At 36.5% G+C, this 14,619-nt stretch overlaps 1 protein-coding gene across 2 annotated transcripts in view; it reads left to right on the top strand.

Moving 5' to 3' along the window:
• Positions 1–1,605: 1,605 nt before the first annotated feature.
• Positions 1,606–14,619, top strand: part of LOC102470352 (V-type proton ATPase subunit S1-like protein) — a 25,725-nt gene continuing 12,711 nt past the window's right edge. For both annotated transcript variants that reach the window (XM_006143488.2, XM_006143487.3), the window contains exons 1-4: positions 1,606–1,715; positions 8,691–8,731; positions 9,222–9,280; positions 9,778–10,013. In XM_006143488.2, coding sequence (XP_006143550.1) covers positions 1,621–1,715; positions 8,691–8,731; positions 9,222–9,280; positions 9,778–10,013 — 431 coding nt within the window. In that variant the 5' untranslated portion in view covers positions 1,606–1,620. The remainder of the gene's footprint in view (positions 1,716–8,690; positions 8,732–9,221; positions 9,281–9,777; positions 10,014–14,619) is intronic.

Here is a 14,619-nt window from a genome sequence, read left to right as displayed (position 1 = left end):
GCAAAATTCTTTTAAAAATGTAAAATAAGTTTTAGGGACTTTTTTGTTTTACTTTGTAGGCTTTTTTGGGGGAAGGTGGAATCAAGCCCGCAGGAGAAGAATAATAACAGTGTTTTTAGCAGTGTTGAAGTAAGAAGAAGTTTTTTAATCTATGATCTCACTTAACCTTCACAGCTTTTTATTTATTTATTTTTATTATTATTTTTTTTTAGTTTATTCATAATAGAGCAGGCTTGTGTGCTCATGAGAGAGAGAGAAAGAGACAGAGAAGAAGACAGGCACCCTTGACAGGGTATTGTCATGCTTTGATCCTCTTCTCCTATCCTTCCAACTCTTTAGGATTCTGGCACATATGTGCTTGAGCCTGTGTGTTTCAGGTTGACCAGAGTTTCAGAAAATGCCATAGGCCATGTGGCTTCCAGCATTGTGCACTCTGCTACTACTCGTGCCACTGAGGCTTGCCCAGCCAAAGCAGTTCTTTCAGTATTTTTGTCTCCACTCTACAAATGAGGAAATGAGGCTCAGGAGGGAATTAACTCACCTAGTGTCAAACAGCTCACCTGGGCTGGAGCTGAGCATACATTTGAGTGCCGTCTGACTCTGGAGTCAGTGCTCTTCACCTTGACATTCCATGCCTCTCAGCAAGTAGTCATGAATTCAACAACAAACTGCGAAGGACATGTACATAAATTTAGGTAAGTTGCAGAGATTTTTTATTTGCTTATTCACCTGAAAAAAATGCATGCAAAAATATATACTTCATCAATTTGGGGAAGAATTTAATAACTTCTTGAAAGTAGTATGAGAATCTTACTAAGCGTTACTTGACAGACTAGATCTGTAGTGTAAGAATTAAGCCTTGTGCATAGAGAACATGATTCCAAATGGCTGACTGGAATCCCAGCTCTGACAACTTGAGAAACACATGATGTGTGGGTGTGTCTGAAAACCTGATGGGGAGGGACCAGCAGTTAGCATAATGGCTATGTCGCTGGACTCCCACGTAGTCGACCCCGGTTTGCGGAGCCGGTGGTTAAAACTCACGCCAGGCATGTGTGCGTGCGTGCCCAAGATCCCTAGAGGAGAATGGAGGAGAAGAGATTCCGGAGTGGCCATCCCTGGGGGGGACCGAGGGTTATTTCTCGCTTTCTGTCTCTCTGTCTCTCTCTCTCTCTGTCTGGCGAGCGCATGCACCCTATAGTGAAAACCTCTCCAAAAAAAAAAAAAAAAAAAAAACCTGATGGGGAGAAGGTGCTTTCTCTCTCTCCCTTTGGGAAGCACACCTCTAGCGATTAAAAAAAAGTGTTAATGTGACAGTTTCAAAACAATGCAAATATCTATAAAAGAGATTAACTGGCCAATATAGTTTCTCTAAAAATATCTGCTTCCTAAGAATCCTCTGATGAGCTGAATAACTAAAAATCTAAATATTAGTTGTATTCTAAATTAAGCATTATGAGGCACCTCCATTCTCCCACCTTCCACATCACACATCCTGGGAAAGCTGCCCTTCAATTGGTTGAATGGACTGTCAGTCAACATGGCATGAAAAGTACTGCCTCTCCTCTGTTTGCATTTATAAATTAACAGATGTCTTTGGTTTGAAGAAACTGATTCTTGATGGGAAGAAAAATCTTGTTTAGTTTTTCACTTATTTTTTTATGTGTGGGATTTTCACTAACTTTGGACCAGATATTTGCCAGGAAGAATGTAAGGTGAGTAACTGCACATTTTTAATGCAATGCATTTGTGAACTTCAGTGTACATGAAATTAGGTGGTTCTATAATTTCTTCATATTGTTGTATATCTACATTGCCTATGATTCAAAATAGATAGGCTAGATTAGACTATATAGTTAACTACTAAAATGATTAAACTGGAGTTTATAATTAAAAAATAAAATGTAACTTTCATTATAAAATGCAAGACTTATTTGCTCAAAATGCCTACGAAACATTTGTACTGTGTATCAGAGTATATATCTATGAGATAGTGACTCTTTACATTGATGCTTGGGTTTCTTTTAGCCTTAGAAGTTAATGTTATTTTCAGTTTCTCCTGTTATTATTACTTTTTATGTGAGAAGACAGTAAGAAAAAAACCCTCCAAAACCTCAGAAACATATAACCTGTCCCCCAAAGAAAAGGTGTTTAATTATTTTAACTGATGGAAATGGTAATTGTATGTGATTTACAGTATTTAAAATTACTGAGCAAGATTTCTATTTCCATTGTCCCTTTGGCTTTTTTCCATACCATATAAGGGAACACATAGAGATCTATGTGTAGAATTTTTTTTTTTTTTCAGAGTTTGAATAGGAATTAATTTGTGTCGTGTCTCCCAATTACTCATTCTGTGCCATCTTAGCAAATGCATCTGGGAATTTAGAGTAAACACAAATGACAGCTGCAAGCAGGATAATGCTTCCAAGTCAATCGGTGCTTTCCTTCAGGTTAACTTTTAAATAGTAAGTGACTTATATTCTTTAGGTAGTTAAAGCAGAGTAATGCTTCCCCTCTTGGTTTAAATATACATGATTGGTTTGTGTATTACACTGGTAAAATGTACACCAAAAATTATGAAAATCCCAATTCCATTCTTCAGACAAGATTCAGATAATAGAAATCACATAAATCAATGATGATTTGAATCTAATAATATAGCATGTTAATTTACAATATTATAACAGAAACAATAGTTGCTGTTTAGTGGATGTTCTTTCAAATCATGAATCTAAAATTAAAAATATCTTTTAACTATGGAGCTACTCAAGATTCTAGTGTCTCTAGGAAGAATGATTGTGTTTAAAGGTTATTATGTGCTTCCTGACCTTAGAGAGAGCAAGGTTGTCATTCTTCCTAATGGGTTTGTTCTTGAACCAAAAGAAAATTCTGTGTGATTTTCTATTTTCTATTTTAATTTCAGATGTTGTTCATTAATGTGCTAGCTCATTCATGCATGTAACACATTTTTAAAATATGTGGTACTTTTAAATAATGAAGTGCCCTCATAGACTATGTCTGCTTGGGAGGTGTTCATTCAACAAATATCACATAATATTACAAATAGACTTGGAAATGTTGTGAAAGAGAAGTGTAGAATGTAATAAGCATATAAGATAGGGAGTTGGGAACTAGTCTGAGAAGTTAGAACCCGAGGAAATAGTATTTGAGCTATGATATGGAGGATATGTAGAAAACACCTAAGAGGTTGTAGAACATTACAGGTGAAGGGAACAACATCTGCTAAGGCCATTAGGAGAGAAGAAGATGACATGAAGCTTTCCAGGAATTGAAGAATGTGAATGTAGCTGGGGCAGAAAGAAAAGGGAAAAGGGGAAAGGAGGAAGGCACAGTTGTCAGGGTAGGTCTTTAAGGGCTTTGTGGGCCATAGTGGGAATGTGGTCTCTGTTTTAAGTAGGACTATGAAGATGCTACTTCACTGCCACGGTCAAATCCATGAAGGTGTATAGTACAAGCTAGTACAAACCTAAAGCTGTTGGCTACTTTTCAGGTATTTAGAGATTTCTTTGATTAGAAAAGACCTACATATATACATAAATATATGCATATATATAAACACTATATATTATATACATAAGTATAAATATATAAAACTATACATTATATAAATACAACAAACAAATGTATATGTAAATCATATAGAATACATATATATGTATATATGCATGTTTTTATATGCCTAGAGATATGTGCATTCATCAGAGAGGAAGAAAGTACCCTCACACCCCCCGCCCCCCAAGGCATGATTATCCCCCAAATCCTTTTTCCTTCATTTTACTATCCTGTCAGATTTTGGCCACATATGTACATGTGTCTAGCATGTTTTTTGAGCTACCAGGGCTGGTCTTGAAACCACGGTCAGTCATGTGAGATCCAGCTCCCTATAGAGAGTATAACGTCTGTGCTATGCTGCTAGTGCCTGAATATTTTAGTAACAATCTACGTTTAGTTTTTAAAAAACAGTTTCTCAGTTTATGCATATATATAATGAAAAAAACTTTTAAATTGCTATAGGATTCATTTATTCATCAGAGAGAGAGAGAAACACCCCAATAGGGAATGGTTATACTGCAATCCCTTCCCCTCCATTCCTCCATACCTCCATTCTTTTGGGATTTTGGACATGTGCACATGTACACCTAGCAGGTAGGCCATATGGGATCTGACTCCCTTAACCACTAGGCCACAGGATTGGTTCTTGCATTGGCTATTCCTAGCTTTCTCTTCATCATTCTCCTGAGATGGATCAACTGTACACTGTTTATTAGACTCTATGCTTTCCTCTTTTTTTGGTTTTCTTGCTTATTTTTCTGGACCATGAAAATGTTTTTAATTTGATTCTTCTTTTTTATTTTTATTTATTTATTTATTTATTTATTTATTGTGGCAGGGCACATATGTTTACTGGAAAGAGAGAGAGGGAAAGTGAGAAATCACCACCAAGCAGGGATGGCCACACCCCAGTCCCTTCTCCTCTGTTTCCCTCTTGGGATTTTGAGCATGCACACACACACACACACCTGGTGGGATTTTTCAAGGTGCTGAGTCCAGGACTCATACTGTGGTCAGTCATGTGGGGATTCAGCAACATAAGCACTATGACACCTGCTGACCTCTATCCATTTACTTATTATGAAAGAGTATGAGTGATACATTTTTGGAATCCATCCATGATTCTCATTTCATATTCTGGAAGCCAATAAAATATTTATCCTCAGCTTCAAACTAATACAAGTACCTTAGCTCACAAAAGTCACCTCAGAATGGATCACAGACCTAAATACAAATGTTAAAACTTCTAGAAAAAACACATAAACATGCTTTTCTTTATAAAGAAAAGTTTTTATGACCTCATGTTAAGTGAATACTTCTTTTAGACACAAAAACCATAGATCATAAAATAAAAAAACACATTGTATTTTATGAAACTTAAAACTTTTGTTCATGTCTTCACCACTTTCACTACAACTTTTGCTCTTTGACAAGAGAAACTTGCTTGAATCGTCACATTTGTCACACATGGAAACAACATAGGCCCTCCTTACATGTTTTTCATTTTAGACACTCTCATAAGGTCTCACAGCATGAATCCCTTGAAGTCTGACTGGTCACATGCCATATGCAGACCAGTGCTTCCCAGTTTTCTTGATATAAAGGTGAACAGTTCTGCTAACAGGAGTTCGGGACAGCCTAGTTTTGTTAGAGGCTGGTATTATAGAAAAGCCTTCGACAGTATATTAGATGCTTGACTGTTCTGAATGCCTCTAGACACCTTCTCTGGAAGAGCACTTGTGCTTTTTGCAAACCACTATTAGGAAAATTAAAAAGCAAGGCATAATATGGAAGAAAACATTTCCATCATAGATATCTGACCCAGTAGTTGTAGTCAGCACATATAAAGAACTCTTATAATTCAGTAAGAGGATAATGGATGTAGTTTAGAAAATTGACAAATATTTAAACATACTTCACCAAAAAATTATATGCATGGTTAGTGTGTACAAGAAGAGATACTGAACATCATTAGCTATCAGGAAAAGGGAAATTAAAATTATAGTGAGATAGCAGTCCATGCCTATTGAAATGGCAGATATTAAACAGCCTGGCAACACTGAATGTTAGCAAGAATGTGGAGCAACAGGAATGCTCTTGTACTGAAATGATCACAGTATTTTAAAAAGTTAAATATGCTTCAATATATGACTCCATTATCTACTATTTTTTCAAGGGAAACAAAAACATATTCAACTCAAACCTCTATATACAATTTTTTTTTTTAATGCTCTTGTACTGAAATGATCACAGTATTTTAAAAAGTTAAATATGCTTCAATATATGACTCCATTATCTACTATTTTTTCAAGGGAAACAAAAACATATTCAACTCAAACCTCTATATACAAATTTTTTTTTTTTTTAGAGGTTTTGCTATAGGGCACGTGCGCTCGTCAGACAGACAGAGAGAAACAGAGAGACAGAAAGCGAGAAATTACCCCCCAGGGGGGATGGTCACACTGCAATCCCTTCTCCTCCATTCTCCTCTTGGGATCTTGGGCACGCATGCACACGCGCCAGGTGTGAGTTTTAAGCCACCAGGTCTGGGACGTGAACCGCGGTCGACTACGTGGGAGTCCAGCGACATAGCCATTATGCTAACTGCTGGTCCCTATACAAATGTTTTAAAATATACTTATGGTAGTAAAAAACTAAAAACATTCTAGATATTCATGAACGGAGACAAAATATGGTATATCCACACAGTGAAACATTTCTCAACAAAAAGAAACAATGAATTGTTGATACATGCAACAACAGAGATCATGCATTGGTGAATTCCAAAGTCCTTATGTTAAGAAGGAAAGAAGCCAAACATTAAAGAATAAATACTATGTAATTTTAATTATGTATAATTCTATAATACAAACTAATCTAAAGTGACAAGAAAGCAAGTGTGTTGTTGCCTGGGTTTGAAGGTGGAGAAAACATCTCTCCTCTTTAATATGCATAAGGAAACTTTGGTGAATGATATAAACATTCTATATCTTTATTGTGTAGTGCTGTGATGGGTTTGTGCATATGCCAAAACTTGCCAAATTGTGTACTTTGCATCAATGCAGTTTATTGTACATAAATTATACTTCAACAAGGTTGATGAAAATAAATGAATAATTGCTAGCATGCATGAATTTAATTACTATTAAATTACTAGTAGACATCATAGTCACCAATTTGTCATCTTCAGAAATTCTCATTAGATAATAGATCATATTACAAAGAGAATGGTGCATTTAGTTTGCAATTGTAATTAATTAAGGGCCTGTATAATTAATTTTAAAGCAATTTGCTGTGATTTAGATTTAGTAACTCTTCAGCTATCATTATGTTTTATGTACATATCATGATATCTAATATATATCTTTGTCTAATTGTAAAAATGTTGAAAATTTATGATATTCATACATGTAGGCCTTAGACAGGAATGATTAAATACAGAGTGCCATGCACATTGTCATATAGTATAGGAACAACTTTTGAAAAATTTAAAATGTGAAACATTTAAATTTTTAGGACATTTATGGCACAACTGGAGATTTAAACACTGACAGAATATTTAATGTTGAATTATCAATATTTTCTAGAGGTGGGTAAAATAGGAGAACTAAGGTTATGACTTGATAATTACTAAAGCTAGATGATGGGTGTAGGTTCATGGGGGGGTCTCATTTTTTTTGTTTATATTTGTGTGTGTGAAACATTTTATTAAAAAACGTGTATTTTCTAACTTAATAGTTTTACTTCTAGGAATTTATCATAAGGAACTTTACTATGGGTATCAACAAACAATCCGCAATAATGTTCAATGCAGTATTGTTATAATACCACAACATTGAAAACAAATACTGAAAAAAAGGACTTTGGTTAAATACATTATATTTTTATGTTATAATGCTACATGACATCCAAAATTCTATCAGAGGACTGGCCCCATAGTCTATTTTTTAAGGGAAATTGGATCCCACCAGCTGACAAGTTTTAATCATATCCCTAGAGGCTTAAAAACCATGTCAGGTGCATGCGTGTGCAGGCCTAAAATCCCAAAAGGATGGAGAATGGAAGAGAAGGGATTACTGCATGGCCATGCCCCATTGTGGGGTACTTTCTCTCTCTTTCACTCTCTTTGTCTCTATTTCAGTGAGTGCATGTACCCTCTGGCAATTAAAAAAAAAGCTATAGCAGAAAAATATATAACATGGGAAAATATTTGTGACATGTTTTTAGGTAAAAAAAAAAAAATTGCAGGTTCCAAAATAGGATGTTCACAAAAAAAAGTTTTTAAATTTTATAGAAAGTAAATTATTTATGAATGTGGTATGTATTTATAGAGAGACTGGAAGGATCTATAACATAATTTATAGTCACAATATTTTTAGAAATATCTTTTGGCAATTGGTCTGTCATTTTTTTAAATAATAAGGGTTAGATATTTTGGCTTTAATAAGGTAACAATACAATATATTAATAGTATAACATTTCATGGTGAAATTAAAAAAAATGTTTTTGGGGGGAGAGGTTTTTACTATAGGGCATGTGCACTCGCCAGAAAGACAGAGAGAGAGAGACAGAGAGACAGAAAGCGAAAAATCACCCCCCAGGGGGAAAAGCCATGCCGCAATCCCTTCTCCTCCATTCTTCTCTCGGGATCTTGGGCATGCACGCACACATGCCCGGCGTGAGTTTAAGCCACCAGGTCTGGGACTTGAACCATGGTCGACTACATGGGAGTTCAGTAACATAGCCATTACGCCAACTGCTGATCCCCTTGCTGAAATATTTTATAATGCTTTATATTTGGTAATTTATTACTTGTTAAACCTCAATGTTTGTCATATTGCTTGGCACCATAACAGATTCTCTAATATTATTCATATTCACTGAATAAGGATCAAGGTTGATTTCTCAAAATTTTTCTGTCTTTTACATATTTTAATTGAAGTATGTATTACTTCTTAAATCAGAGATTCACTATTAAAAATGGACAGTTTTGACAGGGTAAGTTTCTGCTCCTTCACTCTGAGATATAATAAAGTAAAATACATTTCTTGTGAAATCTAAATTGTAGATATTTGTTCAGCATCTTTTAATTTTTTTGTCTTTTCCTAATTCAGTTTTTGGACACCTGCAAATAAAGAAGTAGTTACAAAGAATGGTAAGATTCGTAATTGTCTTATGATTCTTTGGGAGAGGGGTGGTTGAATAAGGGCTTCTCTGTGACAGACTTCCTTTACCAATGATGTTAGTAACGGACATCCCTCATGTGGAAAATCTTTTAAACCAGTGTATTTAAAATTATGAGCCTGGGACCAGCAGATACTGTAATGGTTACATTGCTGGACTCCCATGTAGTTAACCACTCACTCTGTACAGGTCGTATGTGTGCCCAAAATTCTGAGAGGAGAATGGAGAAGGGATTGTGGCCTGGACATCCCTCCTGGGATAGGGGGGTAATTTCTTGCTTTCTTTCTCTCTGACTCTCTCTGTATCTCTGGCCAGTGCTCACACTACATAGCAAAAATCTCTGTAAAAAAAATTACGAGCCTAAGATATATTTTATAATGCTGAGCATATTATGGTCACTCAATTACATAATAAATTGATCACATTTAGCCTTGGCACTCACATCATTATTTATTTTCCAGATCAACAGAATAATGGGGATATGAAACGAATCCAGAATTTAAAAATACCAATCACACAGGTAGATATATGTTAAAAAACAAGTGTAATCAATCTCTAAAGCAATTAAATACATTTCAATTATGTCAAAGATACTGTAAAAATACAAATAATGTATTAATATGATCATATTATGGCTTGAACTTTGGGTGAGGAGATGTATTATGGTAATATTACAGTTAGAGAATCTAAAGTATTTAATTTTATTTGCTTTCTTATATTTGTATTACAATATTCAGTTTTACTTTTGTTGCATTTTAGACAGGATCACTACAATAACACATTATCTCTGATTACCCATGAACTTGAGTTGCAGTTCCCTGCTGATTTTTCTTCTATCTGTATTTACTTGAGAATAAGTAGTTTGCTTTTTGTGTTGTATCTTTCAAAGACTTTAATAAATATATAATGCCATGTATCTCCCATTACAGGATATGAATTAGCCCTTTTACTTCTAGGAAGCTTTTTGTACTATGGACACAAATTTATCTACTAAATCTCTTTTATTTGATTAATTAGGATCTCAACTACAATCTGAGTGAAGAAGGGCATTTAGAAAAAGAACACTGGAATGCATTCAGTCATCACAGCCCAGTTAATGTCTCCATTGGTGGAATTCCCTGCATTCTCTTCTGGGCCAAGAGAATCACAGTTAAATTTAAGAATCAGACCTGGCTGGACTTTACAGAGGAAGCATTTGGCCAGAAGGCAATTGTGGACACGGGCAACTCAAATTGCAGTGAAGAAAGTGCCATGTAAGTTGATCTCCCTGCTTGAGGAAGCCTGTAGGTCTATTGCAGTCTATTGACTATGAATCCAGTTTATTTATTTATTTATTTATTTAAGTTTTTTAAGAGCGAGTTTTTTTCCCCCCCATATGGTATGTGCACTTGCCAGAGAGACAAAAAGTGAGAAATCACCACCACCACCACCACCCCTGCCCAGGGGGGGGTGGCTCTGCCACAATCTTTTCTGCTCCATTGTTTTCTTGGAATTTGGGGCACACACACACACTTGCACCTGGAGAGTTTTAAGCTGCCCGGTCTGGGACTTGAACCACAGTCGACTACATGTGAGCCCAGCAATGTAACCATTATGCCATCTACTGGTCCCCAGAATCCAGTTATTTTGTCTTTTCAAAAAAGAAGAAAATTAGATTCCTTTGTATTGACCCTGATAAACATTTTTGAAGATGTGTTTAATGTCCAGAAGGAAAGAACAAGTCAGAAACTAAAAATTTATTTTTTCTTGGCAATTTCTTTTTTATCCTTTTATTCTTTGTTTCTTTTTTAATTTTTATTCATGATAGAGCTCAGGCATGTGCAGACTACATCCCTGTAGTCTGGTCACACCTCCACCCCCTTTCTTGGTCCTTCATCCTGATATAGATTGGGCACTCTTGTGCATGCCTCTCTGGCCTATTACAGGTTGGGGATTCAAACAGTGGTCACCATATGGGATCCAGCTTTTCTTAAGCAGTGCATTACTGCTATGCCATGGAGCTGGCCCTCGTGTGTATCCTATAGCTAATTGTCACAACAACTTGTGGAAAATGAGGCTTCTGAAAAAGAGAGTTCCTGAGCTCGATCTGAAAAAAAGAAGAAAAGATTCCAGGCTTGGTCTCAACTCCAAATGTTAAGCATCAAATCACTTTTGTTCCTTCAGGGAAGAAATTACATATCCCCATACAGATACACATATTCTAGTGGGTGGAACAGAGCCCTAGCCAAGACAAATGGGGCTTTTTGAAATTGTGGAATACAGCCTGTTTGCAGTTGTGCAAAGTTTCCTCCAAATGGCTGGCCAAATTTTAGGAAATTCTTTAGGACATTTTGAAGTGATTAGATTATTTAGTTTTAATGTGAGATAACAGATTAAACAATATCTCTTTCAAAGAGCAAATCAATTTCCAATGTCTTTCTCTGCTTTTCAGCCATCCAGGCAAAACTTTTTACTTTCATTTGTTTGGGTTCAGGGGAAGGAAATCTGGCATGTCCCATTTGCTTTCTATAAACCTCCTTTTTAATATTTTTCTGGTATAATGGATACTTTTAGAAGATTCTCTGAATTTTCCCTTGCCTGGTTGCTTGGTAAAAAGCATAACATTTTGTGTGGGTGTGTATTTTTTATAATTTTGCTGGAAAAATCTTTTTATCTCTGAACTTTATGTCTCATTTAAAGATTCCTGATTATGGGTAAAAAGGGATTATATTAATATACACTTAAAAGTCGTATTACAAGTCTCAGTAAAGGTCCAGCTATTCAGAATGACTGTCTCTCATTAGGGATTTAGGAAATTGGAAGAGTGAGTACCTAGAGTCCTCCTAGAGTTGTTTATCCTGTTATAGCATGACTATCGAAGACTATCAAACAGACTCCAGCACCGCTGAGAGCTCAGAACTTTTTCCTCAGGCTCTAGTTGATTCCCTACAGGGCTCTTTATCTGTGGGCAGTTGCCAAGAGAGGCTGGTTTGCCTGGGGATTATCTTGCCTGTCCCTGGCTGATCGGCCCTCTTTGATTCTGTTTATCCTGACCCTAAGTATTTGTGGGAAAAAATCAGGACACCACAGCTTTGGCTGGACTTTAGAAACCTTAGTGGTCATTGGGAACCTAGAAGTGGAAAGAATGAAAACTTGACTTCTAAGCCCATTCCTGTCAGTGAGTTTTATGACGTTACAAATAGGACTTGTAGTGTCATTGTCTGTCGATTGGAGATGATGTCATTGATTCACTGCAGTGAGCAGGCTTCGAGAATTTACTGTGGGCCTGGCACTGTGCTGGCACTGTGTGAGGGCCTCACACTTCCCATCAGTGACTCCTTAGAATAGCCCTCTGAGCCACAGGTACTGTTATCTTCCCTGTTCTAGGGGAGGAAATCAAGGCCGGAAGAAGTTAGGAACTTTTGCTAAAGCCATGCAGTTTGTGTAGTAGGATGTAAAAGACCTTTTAAAATGACATCTTAGGCCCAGCCTTAGTGGCACAGGCAGTAGTGTGCTGACCTGCAGTGCTGAAAATCACATGGTTGATTGCGGGTTTGGATCCTGAGTTGACCTGAAATGCACCGAGCATGTGTACATCCAAGATCTTGACTGGCTGGAGGGCTAGCGGAAGAGGATAGCAGCGTGGTGAAACTGCTGAGAGTACCTGCCTCTTTCTTTTCTCTCTCATGAAAGACAGAAAGAAAAAAGCAACAAAAAATTTCCTTCTGTCTCAGCCCCCTCTCACAAGGTTGTGAAAACCAAAAAGAAATATATGCAGAAGCACTCTAAGAACTTCTCAAGTGCCATCCAAAGTAGTAGTATTCTCTTCCTTCCTAAAATACTGGTAACTAGAGTGAAGTCATGTTTAATGACCAGGTGGAGAGGCTTGGTAAGCTTTGGTTTTCACAGTACACAAATGGACTATTGGGAAGGACCTGACATTTTTTGGTCTTCTTGAGCACCGCTCTAGACTTCTACCTGAATATGACCTAGAGTGTGGAACACACACCTCCTGGAGTCTGGCCCAGGTGAGTTTTCAGGTATCCTGCCCAGCCCACCTACAAGGATGAGCAGGAGGCCTCCCCAAAGTGAGGTGTTCGAGGACCAGCTGCTGAAACTTAAGTGTTGTGGATTCCCCTGAATCACGTAGATTAGTGAGATGCCTTTCCTATGTTGATGGGGAAATCTTTCCTCAAGAACCAGAATAGGAGTTGCTGAAAGAACAAACCAAACAAAGATATAACCATGTAAGGTCAAAAGCATGGATTTAAAAAAAAAAAAAAAAAAAGATGACCATGTTTTAGCTCTTAGAAATAAAATGTTCAGGGAGAGGCAAATTGCTGGCAGACAGATTTGCTGTGGAAGTCTTTAAATACTGAAAGCCCTGCAAATAGAGCATAATCTAAGCATCTGTGTGTATTTTGAGTTTAGGCAATTATAGTTTGAGGAATTCAGAATCTGCTTTAAACGCGTAGAGCACTTTAAAGAGTGAAACCTCTTTTTCTGAGCAATTTTCACTCAAGGTTGGATTTCTCCCTTGTGTTCCCACCCAGTGACACAGTGCTTGGCACTTTAGAAATCCTCAGAATAATCTTTGAATTTACTTGGTTGAAATCAGACCTCATGTTCTGAGAGAGCATGTTAATGTGCTTCCATCCAAACCAGGACTGCTGGAGAAAAGATCTTCGAGGGTTAAGAGTTTAGAGGTTGTTGTGCTGTCCCATCAAAAGATGGGACAAGTTTAATTCCTTAGCTGTGGAGCCAGTTTTGGATAACCAAGTTGTTCCAATTCCTTGGAAAAACTAGGGAAATTTCTGTTAGAGTAAGATTAGATACTAATATTTCTTTAGAATATTTTCAGTAATTTGTAGCAAACTATAAAAAGATTATCAGGGAAAGGTCCTCTTGAAGATGTATTTTACTAAGTAAATGAACATACAGAGTGTTTGGGACTGCTTGTACACTGTTTAAGTTTATGAGAGGAAATAAAGATATTTCTCTTGGCAATCTTATTTGTATGGGTTATTTTATTTTATTTTATTTTCTTCTGAAAAATTTTTTTATTAATTTACATTCATTCCCTGAGCATCATCACAACATACTAAATGTGATTTCCCATCTAGAATGAACTGCATAGTGGCTTAATCATGCATGTTATCATCCATAATATTCCATTTCTACTTTCATATATATATGTTTTTTACCCCATATGTTTTTTGACCCTCTGCCCTATTCCACTCTCTTATTACACTATCTCTGTTGTCTACAGTTGTCTTGAATTCCTTTCCCCCCAACATTTTGTTGATCACACAATATCATAAGTAATCTAACTACTTTCAATAGCAAGCTCAACTGATAGTTTCAAGAAAAGCAGTTTTGACCTGGTAAGGATATTTCCTTGAAACTTAAAGCCTAGAAACAGGTTAGTATTCTGTTCAAATAGTAGGTACATGAATCTATTGACAGCTCAAGACAGGACAAAAATCCTTAAAACCGGACAACAAAGCTTAGAAGAAACGCAGCAATATTTCAGTCAAGTCACAGAATGCTGTTTCATCAGTTCAGACTCATGTACTTTCTTTCTTCTGTTTCTGTTGAGGTTCGATCTTCCAGATTGAACTCTGGGATATAATACTCAGCTCCAGACTTTGTTCCTACAATTAAGTTGCCCATTTTCTTAGTTTCTGAACTCTTATTTCTGTATGTCTGCATTTAATTTTACTGACATAGCACTCCCTTAAGAACTTCTTGGAGATCTGGTCTGGTGCTGGTAAATTCTTTCAAGTTTTGTTTATCTGGGAATTTTCATGTCTTTTCTTCCCAAATGAATGATAATCTTGCTGGGTACAGAATTCTCAGTTGAAATTGCTTTTCCCTTAA

This window comes from Tupaia chinensis, unplaced genomic scaffold (assembly GCF_000334495.1).
Source record: "Tupaia chinensis unplaced genomic scaffold, TupChi_1.0 Scaffold000099_1, whole genome shotgun sequence".
Classification (NCBI taxonomy): Eukaryota; Metazoa; Chordata; class Mammalia; order Scandentia; family Tupaiidae; genus Tupaia; species Tupaia belangeri.
This window is presented reverse-complemented; position numbering and strand designations above follow the sequence as displayed.